General features: G+C 42.2%; 1 protein-coding gene across 1 annotated transcript in view; it reads left to right on the forward strand.

Moving 5' to 3' along the window:
- me1 (malic enzyme 1, NADP(+)-dependent, cytosolic) overlaps positions 1-17,795 on the forward strand; it is a 354,758-nt gene that overhangs the window by 172,545 nt on the left and 164,418 nt on the right. The window contains exon 5 of the mRNA XM_055635901.1: positions 3,364-3,525. Within this exon, the coding sequence (XP_055491876.1) occupies positions 3,364-3,525 (162 nt within the window). The remainder of the gene's footprint in view (positions 1-3,363; positions 3,526-17,795) is intronic.

Below are 17,795 nucleotides of genomic sequence, written 5' to 3' on the forward strand. Positions count from 1 at the left end.
TTTTGATTGACTCCAGCATCTTCCCCACCACCGACGTCAATTTACAAAACTATGAATATTGGTTTAATTTGACCAGTAAAGTGAATATCAGCCAGGATTCCCACACATGAAATGGATCCAGTCAGTGATCTTTGCTGGAAGGTGTCCTTGTGTGATACTTGCTAATGATAAGGCTAGGTTCAGAGTAAAAGATGAACATCGGAAGTGACAGTGGAACTGGATCCTCAAGGAACTCTAAAGTCTTATAGTCTGTTAGCAGCAATGGTAATGGAGAAGACAGGGTATGTTTAGTTGCACAGTGGATTCCTACCTTAAAAAGGTTTTCAATTCAAATTCACAAAAATCTATGGTCCTAAAGTAATTAATTATTTTCGAATCTAAATTTGTTCAGCAACATGGCATTTTAGTTATAAAGTTGATTAACTTCAATTCAATTCAATTCAAGTTTATTGGTCACATACTCAATTATACAGGTATAACCAGTAGTGAAATGCTTAAGTGCCTGTCCAGTTGTGCATGGTTCCCCACTTACACATAACCCACATAAAACAATAGCCACATATGACACATAATAAATATGTACCCCATAGATACCACGTAACCCACATCCAAAAACAGCTTTTTTGTAATGTCCCACATCAATAGGGAACACATGCTATTTCCATGAAAAATATAATACCACATATGAACAAGTAGTGCTGTTACAAGCAGAAGTGCCAAAATTTTGCCGTGCTACATAGATATCACGTAACCCACACCTGTGATGACAGCCATGTTCCATCCAGTTCAGTACAAGCCATATGCCGTGTGTGATTTGTTCCATGGTTCAGCCATGTGGTGTGGTTGATGGTTTAGCGAGGCGGGGGGAGGGGGGTTTGGGCGGGGGGTGCAGGTGCTGTTGAGGTGCTGGTGAGGAGGTGGGCGGGTGGGCTGGAGGGGGGGGGGGGGGGGGGAGGAAGGGGGGGGGGGGGGGGAGCGCGACACTCAGTCCTCGTTCAGCAGTCTCATGGCCTGGGGAAAGAAACTCCTCATTCTCTCCGTGTTGGCCCTGAGCAGCCGGTACCGTTTCCCTTAGGGCAGCAGGGAAAACAGTCTGTTGTTGGGGTTAGTGTGGTCCTGGATAATCCTCCTGGCTCTTGACCTGCAGCGCTTGGTGTAGATGTCCTGCAGGTTGGGAAGGGTGGTTTTGATGGTCCGCTCAGCTGAGCGAACCACCCTCCTCAGAGCCAGTTGGTCCCTCTTGGTGGTGTTCCCCCTCCAGGTGATGATGTTCCCACTCAGGATGCTCTCCACAGTATGGGTGTAGAAGTTCTTGAGCACCCTGAGGGGGAGCTTGAAGTCCCTCAGCCGTATGAGATGGTAAACACGCTGGTTGGCCTTCTTTACCAGGCTGCTGAGGTGGTGTGACCATGTCGGGTCCTGGGAGATGTGGATGCCGAGGTACCTGAAGCTCTCCACCCTCTCCACCTGGGCCCCGTTTATGCTCCTCTGCTGCTTCCTGGAGAAGTCCACTATGAGCTCCTTGGTCTTGGAGGTGTTCAGCTCCAGGTTATTCTCCCTACACCAGTTTGCCAGGTGGATGATTTCAGAGTGGTAGGCTGCCTCATCATTGTTTGAGATTAGGCCTACCACTGCTGTGTCATCGGCAAACTTGACTATGATGTTAGAGTCTGAGATGGCCTTGCAGTTGTGGGTGTAGAGAGAATACAGCAGAGGGCTCAGCACACAGCCCTGGGGGGCCCCAGTGTTGAGGGTGAGGGAGGATGACATGTGATGGCCCACACGCACCTCCTGTGGTCTGCCGATCAGGAAATTGTGGATACACTTGCACAGGGATGGGCACAAGTGGAATTTGTACAATTTGGAGGCCAGCTTTGAGGGGTCTATGGTGTTAAACGCTGAGCTGTAATCTATGAACAGCAGTCTAACATAAGCCCCTTTCCCGGTGTCCAGGTGGGTGGGAGTGGTGTGGAGTAGGTGGGCTATGGCATTGTCAGTGGATCTATTGGGGCCATATGCAAATTGTAGTGGATCCAGGGTGGTGGGTAGGGAGGAGGTAATGAAAGTTTTGATGAGTTTCTCAAAACACTTCATTACTGTGGAGGTCAGGGCTATGGGGCGGTAGTCATTTAAACAGCTGGGTTGGGGTTTTTTGGGGACAAGGACTATGGTGGACCGGTTAAAACAGGTGGGGATAATACACTGGGAGAGGAAGAGATTGAAAATGTCTGTGAATACAGGGGCTAGTTGGTCCGCGCAGGTTCTGAGGACACGCCCAGTAATCCCATCCGGACCTGCAGCCTTCCTGGGGCTCACCCGCTTGAGTGTGCGCCTCACGTCGTGTTCCGTCACCTGGAATGTCACCTCCTCGCTGCTGGATGAGATGTGATGGGCTTCGAGGGCCTGGGTGTAATTCTCAAAGCGCGCATAAAAGACGTTTAGTTCGTCCGCGAGTGAGGCGTTCGGATTTGGGATGGATGTGGGTTTGGGTTTATAGTCCGTGATTGTGTGAAGACTTTGCCATAGCCCCCTAGAGTCCGACTGCTGTAGCTGTAACTCCAGTTTCCTCCCGTAGCGTTGTTTTGCCTCCTTGATTGTAATAATAATCCCATGATATTTTCTTGATTGCATATCTAGATTCAAACACTTGTCTGAGTGAAATAAACACTTTTCCATAGCTCAGTGCTAACTGTAGTGATTTGTGTCATAGGAATTGAACTGTAGGATTCGATGACTACCTTGAAATAAAATAACCCACTCAAGTAAATAGTCATTGCAAGCAGGAAAATGTTTTGCAAGTTAAATATCTAATTGCATTTTCCACTCAGTGGCCCTGAGATTCTTGGAGTTGTATCAGAACCCTATAGGTCACCACCAGAGATTTGGGGCAAAGAGCTGTCTTGTACTATTTCCAAAGGATTTTGCTAGTTCCTAACAAAAGCTATGACCACGTGGAATTTCTGCCCTTGTTCTCACTGCCTCACTTCCCAATGGAGACATTGTTATCTACAATTTGGATAGTTTGCCAGATATCTGTAGTCTTTCATTTATCTTCAAAAACTCTGGTCTTCTTTCTTCTGAAGCTTAAATGGTTAGGATTGGGAACTGAGCAAGTGCTTCCGAGCAGATACTTGACTGGTAAGTGTGTATTGGGTTATGGGGAGAAGGCGGGACGATAGGGTTGAGAGGGAAAGATAGATCAGCCATGGTTGAATGGCGGAGTAGACTCGATGGGCTGAATGGCATACTTCTGCTCCTATGATGTAAACGGGTGAAGCAGCCTATTTCCTCCCTTAATTGAAGCATTTTAGTGATATTTTAATTGTTGACTAATTGCATTGTTTTGAATTTTTGTATTTCCAGGCTATTGTTGTCACAGATGGGGAACGTATTCTGGGTCTGGGTGATCTTGGGAGTTATGGAATGGGCATTCCAGTGGGTAAGCTGGCATTGTACACAGCTTGTGTTGGTGTGAATCCCCAGCAATGCTTACCAGTCATGCTAGACGTTGGCACAAATAATGAGGTAAATATAATGTTGATTCAATCATCTAACTTTACTTTCTTAGACTTTGCATGTACCAATATACACTATTTTAGGCAATGCGTAATAATGATGTTATTGAGTTTGAAACTACGAAGCCACATTGCCTTCCTAGCAAATAATGTTTCATTCAATCCGATATTTTGGAGGCATAACCTTGGATTTGGCATAAACATTTTCTTTAAAGTAGGCATTGATCCTCAGTGTTGGAACTTGGAAGAGGAATTGTTGTCAGAATGCAGAAGTATTGCATAGAAAACCAGGATCAAAGGACTGGAATCTACAAGAAAAAAGTTACCAAACCAAAAGTATGACGGACATGGCTGAAGCAGGAGGTTTGAGCTCGGGAAGTCTACACTCTCGACCATCATTACCACGAAAAGATGGTGTTACCCAAGTCTGAAGAAGGGTCTTGACACGAAACGCCACACATTCCTTCTTTCCAGAGATGCTGCCAGGTCCGCAGTTACTCCAGCTTTTTGTGTCTACAGTATCTTCTGGTGTTACCCAATGATGGGCGCACTTGGGCAAAAAACATTTTAGCAATCTTAGGCACTTAAAAACAGCTGTCACCAGTCAATATTTTTCCCAACCACCTCACTGGTTATTTTATTGGTACCTACCCTGGCTGACTTTCTTGGCTTTCTTTGGGGAGGGTGGAGGTGTTAAAACTGTATCTTTTCATGTCTGAGGAAATCTAATGAAGTTGCAACTACTTTGGCTCCTCATCTACAGCTCATCGTTCTTTAACTGAACTAAGATGGCTTGAAGATTCTAGTCTGTTATTGTGCTGTTCTCTAATTTGTGCAATGGATGTTAGGGAAAATCATCAAGTTATTAACAGCATGTTATTGCCTCATATGTTTAGATACAGTACCCTCATTAATACAAACCTCTTTATAATGGATTTTAGTTATAGTGCACAGCCTCCCCGGCTACATCCAGGCTGTGCTACCACCATCACCCCTGGCGCACACTCACCCCCCAGGCCACACCGCCTTCCAGGCTGGGCTGCCGACACCAACCCGGCTGCTTCTGTATCTCTAAACCAAACTAAACTACCAATTCACTGTGGATCCCACGCATGATAATTATCTTGATCAGCTGACCACGAGGAACTTTATCAAATGCCTTTATTAAGAAACGTAATGATGCCTGATGTACTTCCCCATCCCTCCTCACTCGCACTGCTCACTGTGCCAGTTTCCCTCCTGCCACCCTCTAACCCCATTCCCTGTACACGCACACACAAACACACATGCCCACCACTGAATAGTTGCTGACTGTTTGAAAGAATATTTTGCGTTGTAGACCTTTGAAAGCAGGAAAGCAAAAGCAAGTGCTGTTGGTTCTTTCTAACTCTGTAAAATCCTGTTAAACGATGCTTTACGACATGCAGCATGACGTCGGCAGTATTTCATGAATAGAATTACATTGCGACTCTTGACAGATCTTTCCAAGTACATTTTGTAATTCTCCTCCTGGTGATCCAACCTTCTTCTGCAGTTGTATAGGGCTCTGGTGAGACCACATCTGGAGTATTGTGTACAGTCTTGGCCTCCTAATTTGAGGAAGGACATCCTTGTGATTGAGGCAGTGCAGCGTAGGTTCACGAGATTGACCCCTGGGATGGCGGGACTGTCATATGAGGAAAGATTGAAAAGACTAGGCTTGTATTCACTGGAGTTTAGAAGGATGACGGGGAATCTTATAGAAACATATGAAATTATAAAAGTACTGGACAAGCTAGATGCAGGAAAAATGTTTCCAATGTTGGGCGAGTCCAGAACCAGGGGCCACAGTCTTATAATAAAGGGGAGGTAATTTAAGACTGAGGTGAGAAAAAAAAATTTCACCCAGAGAGTTGTGAATTTATGGAATTCCCTGCCACAGAGAGCAGTAGAGGCCAAATCACTGGATGGATTTAAGAGAGAGTTAGATAGAGCTCTAGGGGCTAGTGGAGTCAAGGGATATGGGGAGAAGGCAAGCACGGCTTATTGATAGGGGACGATCAGCCATGATCACAATAAATGGCGGTGCTGGCTCGAAGGGCCAAATGGCCTCCTCCTGCACCTATTTTCTATGTTTCTATGTTTCTAACCTGTTCTAAGGCTTGGAACATTCCACGCTAGTAGATTTAATTAGCCATTATATGCAACAGCGCAATGAGATGAGCAATAACCCTTAAATACATAACAAGTTAGGGGTGGAGAGGGGCAGCGAAGGATTATCTTTCCAATCAATCAATTTTTATAATCAGAGCAAATTAAGTTATCTTTGGTTAGCCAATGTCAGGTCCTCGCCTGGATCCGAATGATTCCAAAATTCTAATTCCAGCTGCTTCATTAAAAGCCATATCTGCTTCAAACATTGAACTAAACAATTACTAGTTCATCCTCTCGATTCTGGTTTTGCATAGTCTCCTCCTCAGGCTCGTGCATTCTTGGCTCCTCGAATTGATAGTCTTGAGTCTGATCCTCCACACTCAACTTTTACGATATTGTAGCCTTCATCATCGCATACTCATAATATATACTGTAGTCATCAATCACAACTAGTACTGACTCTCCTGATTTGATCCTCCAACTCAGCTCCATAGTTGCAGCCCTCAGAAACTTGACGTCATCTTGTGTGACAAACTGAGCAATGCATTCCCCCTCTCTCTGGGTCGATTCTCTGGGAGCTGGCACTCTAGTGCTCTCACCAAGCCTGCAATGTGCTCGGTACCAGAGACCAGCATCTGCTAAAGCTGAGGAATCACCTGGGCCACTGTGCTATCTTGGTGTAGTAGTGGTAACCCATACTCACTTGAATGACACTGAATGTTGGAGTAACTCAGCGGGACCAGCAGCATCTCTGGAGATAATGGATAGGTGATGCTTTTGGTTGGGACCCTTCTTCTGACTGACCTGCTGAGTTACTCCAGCATTTTGTGGTATAAACCAGCATCTGTAGTTCCTTTCTATCACATTATTATATTTCATTTGAATGAACCTTGCAGATTAAATCGGAAACAGTTAGTAAATAGAATATAGAACATAAAAAGTGCGCACAGGAACTGGCCCTTTGCCACACAATGTCTGTGCCAAATATAATGCCAAGATAATTCAGTGGCGATTATCATCAATTTTGCATTAATTGTCTTAATGTTGGAATTCTTTTCTGTTTAGTACAAATAGCATCAAAAATCAGTATGGTAGATTTAGGTGGCATTTATACAATTTGCGCTTCAATCACTTCCTAAAGCTGATTTGCTTTGCCATGGTATCATGGCTGGAATGGATTACATCATCCTCTCTTTCAAACCAGTCTGATATCTTGTACTAAGTCGGTTGGAACAAACTAATCCAGGAACATTAGCAGCTTTTACTTGTGTGAACTGACAGGGATTTCTATAGTTCGACTTTTAACAATTACCACGTGACGTGTGCTGGCCACTGCAGTCCACCTCCACTGATACGAAGATTGCCACTGTGTTTTCAGACGTGCGATTGAAAATAACCCATTGAAAGCTGTAGCCTTCATGTTCAAGCAGTGTTAATTTTGTGCTGCCTTGCTCACTGACCTCTGTCAATAATCAACCATCTTTGGGGAACAGCCCAGTTCATTCAGAGTTGTGCTGATGAGTTATTCCTTAGATTGTTAACTTGTGGTTTTGGTCAGTTCTTTTCAGTCAATGCAGAAAAACAAAAGAATGTGCCCTTTTATTTTACTCCCGGCCACCCCCAACTACACACAACAGTTAAATGATCAGCTAACACAGAACACTAGTCTTTTATTGCCTTTGGCCTGGTCATTAATGATTTGGTACTTGGGTTAAGTGGTGGAATATTTAAATACATTTTCATTTACTCCTTGAAAATGGTAATATTCTGTATCCTGATTCTGTTAATTGTGATGAATATTTACATGGTTTTGACCGTGCAACTCTCTCATACCCTTGAAGTTCGCTTTTTATGTCAGTGAATTTATTCATTCCAGTTTGTTTTTCTCCCACGTCATGTGGAAATATCAGTGAGGCCACGAACTTTGTCATTTTTGAACAAAAAGCGGTATTTATACATCTTGTGACATGTTCATGAACATGGAAAATGTAGCCATGATCTTGCTGTGCTTTATTGCTTTCTGAATAACTGCAATTCTTCATTTATTCTGAACGATTATGTATTAAATAGTCACAATGATGCTTTACGGATTATATGGGGCTTTAATATTAAAATTAGATCAAGATTGCTTGGCCCCTGTGTTAAGCTGCATTCAGCTACTGGAGTATAACATTGTAGGGTATGTTTCCATGGTCACGGGGCAGTGGGAAACAGATCTGCAGCATGTTAGGCTGCTCTATCTGCAATCTTGTTGGTTTCCCAAAGTGCAGGCCATGTCGGTAAATCTCGGCAGATCAGTAATACTGATTGTCTTGCTTTGCTTGTTTTAGCCTTCGTTCACGCTGGCTGTCATTTGATTTTAAAGTCCAATTAATAACATACGACCTAGACGAGCAGACAATTAATCTCTGCACGTGGTTAAGGTCAAAATATGAGTGGGTTCTGAAGATTAATACCGCTGGTGTGATTTATTTTTGTGTGTGTAGTGAACCATCTTCTTGTTTGATGTATGCCATAAGCTGTAAAATTCCCTACTCATTCAGTGGTGTTGCAGATAACTTTAGCTCCTTCTCCACTTTTTGCAATTGATCCTGGAAAGACTTGCAGTCCTACTCTGATTAAATAATGCAATAGAGGAGAAGACCTTTGGATGATACGGTGGCGCAGCGGTAGAGCTACTGCCTTACAGTGCCAGAGACCCGGATTTGATCCTGACCACCGGTGCTGTCTGTACGGAGTTTGTACTTCTTCACCGTGACCTGCGTGGGTTTTGTCCGAGATCTTCCGTTTCCTCCAACGTACATTCCAAAGACGTACAGGTTTGCAGGTTAATTGGCTTGGTATAACGTACAATTGTCCCTAGTGTGTGTAGGATAGTGTTGATGTGCTGGTATTGCTGGTTGATGCAGAATGTGTTGGCTGAAGGGACTGTTTCCATGCTGTATCTCTAAACTAAATTGGTACATGCTTGTTCACAGCAGATCAATCCCAGCAGTCCCATTCACTGATTCCCCACCCCCCGTACCCCAAGCAAATCTTTTTTTATATCTACACCCCCTTGATTCTACTTACTTACACTAATACGAGTGGGGGCGCTGTACTTACGGCTCCAGTCCTGCACTGTACATTTTCCTTCTTTTTTATTATTTTTAGTACGTACAGTGTTTAGTCGGGGGGTCTAATTGGCTTGGTGGGGTGGGGGGGGGAAAGGGGAAATCAAACCTGGTGCAGAGGCTGCCTTTGTCCCTTCGACCTGTCCTCGTGCCTACCAGCGGGTCCTAGCGACGTTTCCTAGAACCTCGGCTTTGAGCGCTGGAGCGTGCGGAGCGGTATTGCTGGTTGCATGCTGGACTGTGTTGGCGATAAAAACAAGGGAGCCGCTGTTGCGGCGCTGAACTTTACATGCCTGAGGTCTCTCTAAACTGAAAACGGGTCTGTTGGCTTGTGAATTGCGGTCGTTCCTGGCACCCCAAGCCGCTCAGGGTTCTCCCGACGCCGGAGTACCATCATCCAGCGAGAACGCCCGGGACCATCGGGCCCCGTAACGGCGACTGAGGCCTAAATAGGCCCCACCTGGGTGGACCCGTGCCTTCCCCCACAGTGGGGATGTTTTTATGTTTTAAAGTTAAACTTCTTGAATGCTATGTTGTATTTTTATTAGTGTGCTGCAAAGACATCTGAATTTCCCCTGAATAAGGGGATTAATAAAGTAATCTATCTATCTATCTAATATCCAAGGATCCTGAAAGAAATGGCTGCAGAGATGGTGGATGCTCTGGTTCTAATCTTCCAAAAGTCCTTTGATTCTGGAGAGATACCAAAGCAAAGGAGACCCTTTGTATGTCTAAGACCCAAAGTCTACAAGGGTGGGAGGCAAAAAATGGGTGACTGTTAAAGGTGGCACAAGTAAATATCCGAATTTTGCTGACTTTGCATCTCCCATCTGCAGCCACTCAAGTTTCCAATTTTGGTCACATTTATGACAAGCGCCGTGAACACATCTGTCTGTTGGAGGTAGAAGTGGTGTATGTATGTGATAAATCTTCACGGAAATAGGATTGATGTGATTAACACATTGTGATTTATTGTGATCAACATTATCCAATGGATGAGCGCGCTAATAAAAAAAACGTTTTTATCACAAAGTTCCTTGTATGGAGTTGCTGCTTCAGGAGTGCTTTACTGAGTTTTATTATATGACGTGACTTTTGGTGATGATCGTGAAGGAAAACAGACTTGGACTTTTACAGGAGTAGATGTTGCTTGCCTTTTGTGAGATTTTAAAGACCTTGTCTGAAAAATGTGGAGCGGCATGGGTTACTGAGATAGAATCGAATTGTATTCTTTTTTTATTTTTGCGCCTACAACTGTTGTCACATGGCATGTTCGAGATGATCCATAAATTATCCTCATTCGAGCACCTGTCCCGATGCATCCTCAAATATTGTTATTGTTCCTACCTCCACCAACACTGCAGGTAGCATATTCCAGATAGCAGCTACTCTGCTAAACATTTACCCTTCAAATTTCCTCTAAAGCGCCTCCCTCTCATATTCAGCCTCGACCCTGTCAATTTAGACATGGGAAATAGACACTGGTTATCTACCTTATCCATGCTACCAATAATTGTATCTACCTCCATCATGTCACCACTCAGCCTCCTTTGGTCCAGTGAAAAGAAGACTCGGACTATCCAAAATCTGCTGATAACTCAATGCGCTAATCCAAGCAACATTCTTGTGCTTCTTTTCTGCATCATGCTTTAGATTAATTCGTCAATTATATCATGGACAGAGATGTGGAACATTTTTTTCACTATAGATTATATTACAGAGAGACAAAATATATTTTACGTGCATGTAATAGGTGCTAAAATGAGTTTAAAAAAAAGAGAAATAATCTTCCTTTCCTCAACAAGTTGGAAAATACAGTAGTTGAAGTGGACAAATGACAAAAAGGACAAAGGACATTTATTGTCACATGCACCAAGTGGCTCAATCACCGCGGCCCGGGGTGGTCGAAGCTTCCGTCCACCAGTCCTGCTGACGCAGCCGCTGGCCCGTGGCCGAACCCCGGACTCAGGTCACCGCCGCCAGAGGTTGAGTTTAACTTGATTGTATTTATCTATAGTATTATCTGATCTGTTTGGACAGCAATCAGATCAAACCTTTTCACTGCACATGACAATAATAAACCTCGATCTAAAACTAGATACAGTATGGAAAAGGGCCTATTGGCCAATAAACCCATGCCAACCAGAATTCACCCATTCACACTTTATTATCCCACTTTGCTTCCACTCCCTACGCACTAGGGGCAATTTAAAGAGGTCAATTAACTTACAAACCTGCATGTCTTTGGGATGTTGGAGGAAACCCATGTGGTCACAGGGAGAACATATAAACTCCACCTGGACAGCACCCTAGGTTAGGATCGAACCCGGGTCTCTGGCACTGTGTGTAGGAAAGAACTGCAGATGCTGGTTTACATTCAAGGTAAACACAAAATGTTGGAGTAAATCAGTGGGTCAGGCAGCATCTCTGGAAAAAAGGAATGGGTGACGTGTTGGGTCGAGACCCTTCTTCAGACTGATGTCAGGGGAATGGGCGGGACTGAAATCTCTGGCACTGTCATGCATGTTGGCTTTTCCCTCTTTTATAACTTAAATTACCACGTTTATTAAAGCCTCATAAACCCCTTGTAACCTTTAGAACCCTTGTGAAGTGGTCATGCCAAAGGCTTTGCAAAACAATTGATGTAAATCATAAATGCATAGTTAGCACCACACAAAGCTGTATAAAATGTGGTTCCCCTCATCTGAACTCTCTGACCTGAGGATTGCACAAAAGGAACATAGTCTATGTACAAGCGAATTGTAATTTTTCCTCTGCTTTTTTTTTGTTCTATGATGCACTGTTGAAAAATAGTATATGTTGAGAATTTTTCACAGGCTTTGAATGAAGTTGGGTAAATGTTATAAATGTTTTGGGCACAAACATCTGTGTAAACTGCCGTCTGCTCTGTTCAAAATCTATTTCGCTTCTTAATCCAAACCGTGGCCAAGTTTGCAACCCCTCTTTGATTTGTCAAATGTATTTACTCAATAGACAATAGGTGCAGGAGTAGGCCATTCGGCCCTTTGAATCAGCACCGCCATTCAATGTGATCATGGCTGATCACCTCAATCAGCACCCCGATCCTGCCTTCTCCCCATATCCCCTGACTCTGCTATTTTTAAGAGCCCCTAGCTCTCAACATATAATATAATCTAGCTCTCTTTTGAAAGCATCCAGAGAACCTGCCTCCGCCGCCCTCTGAGGCAGAGAATTCCACAGACTCACCACTCTCTGTGAAAAAAAGTGTTTCCTTGTCTCCATTCTAAATGGCTTACTCCTTATTCTTAAACTGTGGCCCCTGGTTCTGGAAAACTTACTACTGGAGGAATTAAGGCCAGTTGATGAATGCAAATTAATGCCTTGTGCGTACGGTCTTTATACTGTTTACAAAAGGTAGCGAGAGTGATGTCAAAAAGATTGGCCTTTATCAGTGGATCTCTGGAGGGAAAAGTCAGTAAGATTGATGGTGATTCATTAGCTCCCGCTAGAAATTATGTTAAATGACCAACTCGACCAAAGCTATTGCAACACACCATTTGCACCAGTATAAAGGATGGGGTCTGGAGATTGTTCAATGAGATTTGGTGATAAATAGCCTTTAGATGAGCTCTACATGTCTCTTCTTGAAAGCAATCAAACTGTTACAATGGTGAATAGAGCACTTAACGTTTAGAGTGGAGCGAAAGTAAGAAAGTTATTGTATATTGAAACTTTGGTGTATTTAACACTGCCACTGAATCGGCTAAAGAAATGAAATGTATAATTTAGGTCCAGAATCAGGACTAATTTTTTTGAAGAGCTCTTGCTTTCTCATACAATTTCTGAATGGTGTGAAAATAATGAGATATCTTCAGTGTCATGTCATTTCTATCTTTTCTTCAATGTGACCCAGGTTGTACATTTGATGTCAAGATGTATATGCTTTTAAATATCCATAAAGTATTTTCCTTCAATAGGTTTTCCTCCGTGTAAGCATTGTGACTGGGTTCCTTATAGCTCTAGTTCTTGCTCCAGTACAATTAGATCTGAATAACATTTGGTGATAGATTTATAATGGCAGAGCAGATAATGAGATTTATTCTTTATTATTTTGCCAAAACATATGAAATAATTGCAGGGGTAGTCCATTCAGCCCCTTGAGCCTGCTCCAAAATCAATGCTATTGATATCCAGAAATCTATTGATAGTTTAGAATGCAATTACTGAAATGCTTAGCAGGTCAGGCAGCATCTGCAAAGAGACAAATGTTCACTTTGATCTTTCATCAGAAGTTTTGATTTGTGTCAATGTAAATGTAGCCCTCATGGATTACCATTGTAATACAGCCATGAAGTCAGTTGTCTTCCAATAATGTACAGTATATGGACGATTACTTTGGGATGATGATTACATTTTAAATATTTTGGGATAATTTTCCTCTTCCAATTCTGGGATACAATTTACAGTACCAAGAGGAGCATTGGATAGAGAGAATGGTGAATGGCATGGAGCCACTGTGGTATTTTCCCAATTCATTAAATCAGTAGGTGAAACCTGAGCTGGCTTTACCTTGAATTTAGCAAAAGATTCAACGTGCATCACTTCCCTCTGGTGGATCTTCCTCTGTGATCTGATCTAAACCTTCCCTAATTCTTTGAACTCTATTGTTAGTCCCATTTCCTTGTGTTCAATCTGCAACTGAGACTCATTGTTTTGTTTAGTTTAGAGATACAGCATGGAAACAGGTCCCTTTGGCCCATTGAGTCTGCGTCGACCATTGATCACCCGTTCACACTAGTTCGGTGTTATGTCACTTTGCACACTAAGGGGCAATTTACAGAGGCCAATTAATGTACAAATCCGCAAGTCTTTGGGAGGTGGGAGGAAACCAGTGCACCTGGTGGGAGGAATCCAATGCAGTCTCAGGGAGCACATGTAAACTCCATACAGGCAGCAGCCTAGGTCAGGATCGAACATGGATCTCTGGTGCTTTGAGGCAGCAGCTCTACCAATTGTTCCACTGTGTATTTTTTGACACTAAATTCAGACGTGCCATAAGTTTTGGACTGTTTTCACCCTCCCTTACAAACAAAGCACATGGAAAGGAATTGGCGAATATTACACTTTTTGAGTGCAGAATTCTTTCGACTATTTAGAAATATTTGTCTTATGGAGAGTTATGGTTCAGTTGAGTGATCAATTGCCCGGCTCGTGCATTCTTTAACCAAATGACCATTCTTAACGTGTGAGTTTAGTTGCCCGAGAATAAGTTCAACCACTGCCATCGTAATTCTATCAGATTCTGTTCCCATGAATAACGACCTATAGTTGAACCCTATAAACTGCAGCCGATGGATGGCAAATGAGTGGGGGAGACAGAGATATTCCTTCAGACTAAATTGACTATGATTCACGACTAACAGTTCTACAAGATCAGCTAACTCTACATGGCGCCCGCATCAACTTTTCCGTCCTGTGGTTTAAAGGTTTTTTTTTTAATGTTAATCCCTTTTGTTGATCCACAGACCTATCTGCAGTGAAATGCCTGAATTAAACTCTAGTTTATAGCCAGGGCTTTTACTAATCTGCCAAGGAATGGCATAAAATGGGTTTATCTCTGTACTTTAAATCTGAAAAAAATAGCTTTTTAAGTGAAAATGGATTTAAGGCTTCCTTCATTTTAAGGAAAGCGAAATAATGAATGAACACCATGTAGCATATTTGCAAGCCTTGAGCTTTATTGTCTATTCCATTAACAAACCCGAGACAAGTTTTGGGAAACATATGGCCATTGCTAGCTATTTTTGTGCCCGGACCCATTTAAAACAAAATAAAGACGTTGTTGACATGAGAAGTATTAAGCAGAAAAGTTTCCATGAATCCATTTCTTTATTTAGTTTTCCTTTTGAAGTAATTTGCGAATGATATTATAATTTCAAAGCGTAAGGAAAGTATTTGCGTCAAGACTCTGTTTTTGTTTTAATTGCTTTTGACAAGGTTGGTCTTTCCTTTCGTTCAGACCTGCTGGATAACTGTTCAGCATTAGTTTCTGGTTGGACTATTCATAAATGTGTATAACAGTTTACAAATGATCGTGATATAGTCTACTCTCATTATTACAGATCTCTTTATAACAGATTTTGGTTATAGCGGAAGGAGAGCTACCACTGTGATCAGACACCACTGTTTCTTTAAGAACATGGGCGACTGGCTACATTGTGGGAGGTCATTGAAATTGACAAGCAATTGCATTGATCAACACTTGTGCAATGATACTCTTAAGCAATGTAACAAACTGTCTTTAGTATTTTTATAGTAGCTTTGTACAAATAATACATTTTTAGCCTTTCAAAAATAAATTTGTATTTGAAAACAACTCGTTGTTTCATGAAGTGACCTCTAGGTGGTTGGAGCAAACCCCTTACTCTGTTATAGCGGACAATCAGCAAAAACAGACACCATTCCCCTCCCCTAACAAGGTATGTTATGGAATCATATAGTGTAGAAACAGACCCTTCAGCCAAACTTGCCCAAATCGACCAACATCTATACTAGGCCCACCTGGCTGCGTTTGGCCATATCACTCTGAACCTATCCTATCCATGTGCCTTTCCAAATGTTTCTTAAAAGTTGCGATAGAATCTGCCGCAACTATCTCCTCCGGCAGCTTGTTCCATAACCCCCCCACCCTTTCTAATAAATCTTTCCCTCCTTACCTTAAAAATAAAGGTTATAAATGAGGGTTATCTGTATAACTTGTCACCAACATTAATTGGTATTTCTATAGTGCCCAAAACATATTTTTATAAATCTCAATATTTTAACTGCAGAAGATATTTGGGCAAATGACTAGAGAAAGTAGCAGCAGAAGGCATGCAGTTAATTGTGGGCTGATTCAAATCAGGAATGTACAAGATGTCAAAATTGGAGGAGCACAGATGTTGAGGATTTGCAGCACTGGAGGAGGTTATTGCAATTTGGCAAGCACAAGGTAATGAAAGGGTTTGAAAGCTAAAGAAGGATTTTAATATAGGTGCTACTTAGCCAGGAGGCAGTGCAGGTCAGCAAGCATAGGGTTGATGTTTGATCAAGATTTAACTAAGTTTAAATTTATAGAGATGAGGTATGATTTATAGAGAAGCATCCACGAATAGGCAGGAATTCCTGCATCAGATTTGGTTCTTTGTTTCATGAAGCAAAATAACATGTGACATGAAACAGAATTGATGATATCAGGCACTGAAAAGTAAAACACAGCGGGACAGGCAGCATCTCTGGAGGGAAGGAATGGGTGGCGTTTTGGGTCGATTTCCCGAAAAGTCACTCATTCCTTCTCTCCAGGGGTGCTGCCGATCCCGCTGAGTTACTCCAGCATTTTGTGTCTATCTTCAGTGTAAACCAGCACCTGCAGTTCCTTCCTACACACTGAAGAGTGAAACGTTGGTATTTAACACAGACTCGTCAGTGTTGAGGATGATCTCGAGTCACTATTGACTTCTTGTAATGTGGCATTGCCTTTATTGCCAGGGACGGAGGTCAGTTGTTTGGTCTCGGCAAGTGCAGTAACCTGGACTTGTTGGCTGTGCCCCGGCTGCCAGGTTGAATCCTACTTAAGGTACAAACATAAGAAAATAGGAGCAGGAACAAGACACTGGCAGATTCAAACTTGCCCCATCTTTCAATATGTGGATGATCATATGCTCCAGGCTTTATCTTCATGTCTAAGCCATTCCCCATAGCCTACAATTCCCTAATCTTTGGAAAAAAATATCTTCTACTTTAAATCTCCGCTGATTCAGCCCATTAACGCATTGAGTACTTTAATACTTTGATTTTTGTTTCTCAGAGAATAATGTCATGTGCAACAATAAAATATGTGGAGCTTTGAATCCATTCTGGAATGTCATAAATGTGTTCATGCCCACACACACTGACCTTTATAATATACATTGGGTATAATAATGGATCAGTTTGCCCTACTGATGTATGTCATTCAACTGTATTATGTTCCTCGCACAGAACAAAAGCTGCCTGTTAAGTTGTGAACTTACTAACATTTGATTTTACTTCCTCCACCCGAATGTTTTTCTGAATATTAGGAAAAGTATGCAAATTGTTGCATTTCACTTTATGAAAGATGCACATGAATCATTACAAGATAGATGGAGGGAGAAAAACATTGGCCAGGCCAATATCTGCTGAGATGACATTGCCTTGGGAATTCATTACTGTAAAGTAAATGAAAGAATGGTGGTAAAGTAAAATTTTCCGGAAAATCTCTTGTTAATTAAAAAAAAACTATTGTAATGACAGCAAGAATAAGCACAGCAGCAGATTTGAGTTCAGTATGTGAAGATGTTTAACAAAATGAATTGCTCAATGGCCGGTCATTCAAAATACTTTGCCAAGTTGGACGCAAATAATGAACAAGTGGTGTGGGTGGAATTTCATGGAATTTGTGGGAAAGACCATTTGTTCCCTCTTAAAGACCATGAGTCACAGAATTAAAATCTGTTTAAATATTGGTTTGAATATTTTTTTTATGCAGTTCTGCACTTAAGTGTATTTTAACTAAATTGGTATAAAATTAATTATGGCTGCATTTTCCATACTGTGAAGCTTTGTGATGGGGAAAGAACTTCAACAACAGTTTTGACAGTAGTTTTTGTGTAATGTTTTGTTCTTGAAGATGGTATAGGTGTCTTACATGCTTATTCAAAGCATGAAACTGGTGATGTTTGTGGTAAGGTCCAGTGTTCATAAGGTCATAATGTCATGTGATAGAAACAGAATTAGGCCATTCGGCGCATCAAGTCTACTCCACCATTCAATCAAGGCTGATCTATCTCACACTCTTAACTCCATTCTCCTGCCTTCTCCCCATAACCCCAGACACCCATACAAATCAAGAATCTATCTATCTCTGCCTTAAAAATATCTATTGACGGCTTTCATAGCCTTCTGTGGCAAAGAATTCCACAGATTCACCACCCTCTGACTAAAGTCATTCCTTCTCACCTCCTTCCTAAAGGAACGTCCTTTAATTCTGAGG

Source organism: Leucoraja erinacea, chromosome 5 (genome assembly GCF_028641065.1).
Source record: "Leucoraja erinacea ecotype New England chromosome 5, Leri_hhj_1, whole genome shotgun sequence".
Classification (NCBI taxonomy): domain Eukaryota; kingdom Metazoa; phylum Chordata; class Chondrichthyes; order Rajiformes; family Rajidae; genus Leucoraja; species Leucoraja erinaceus.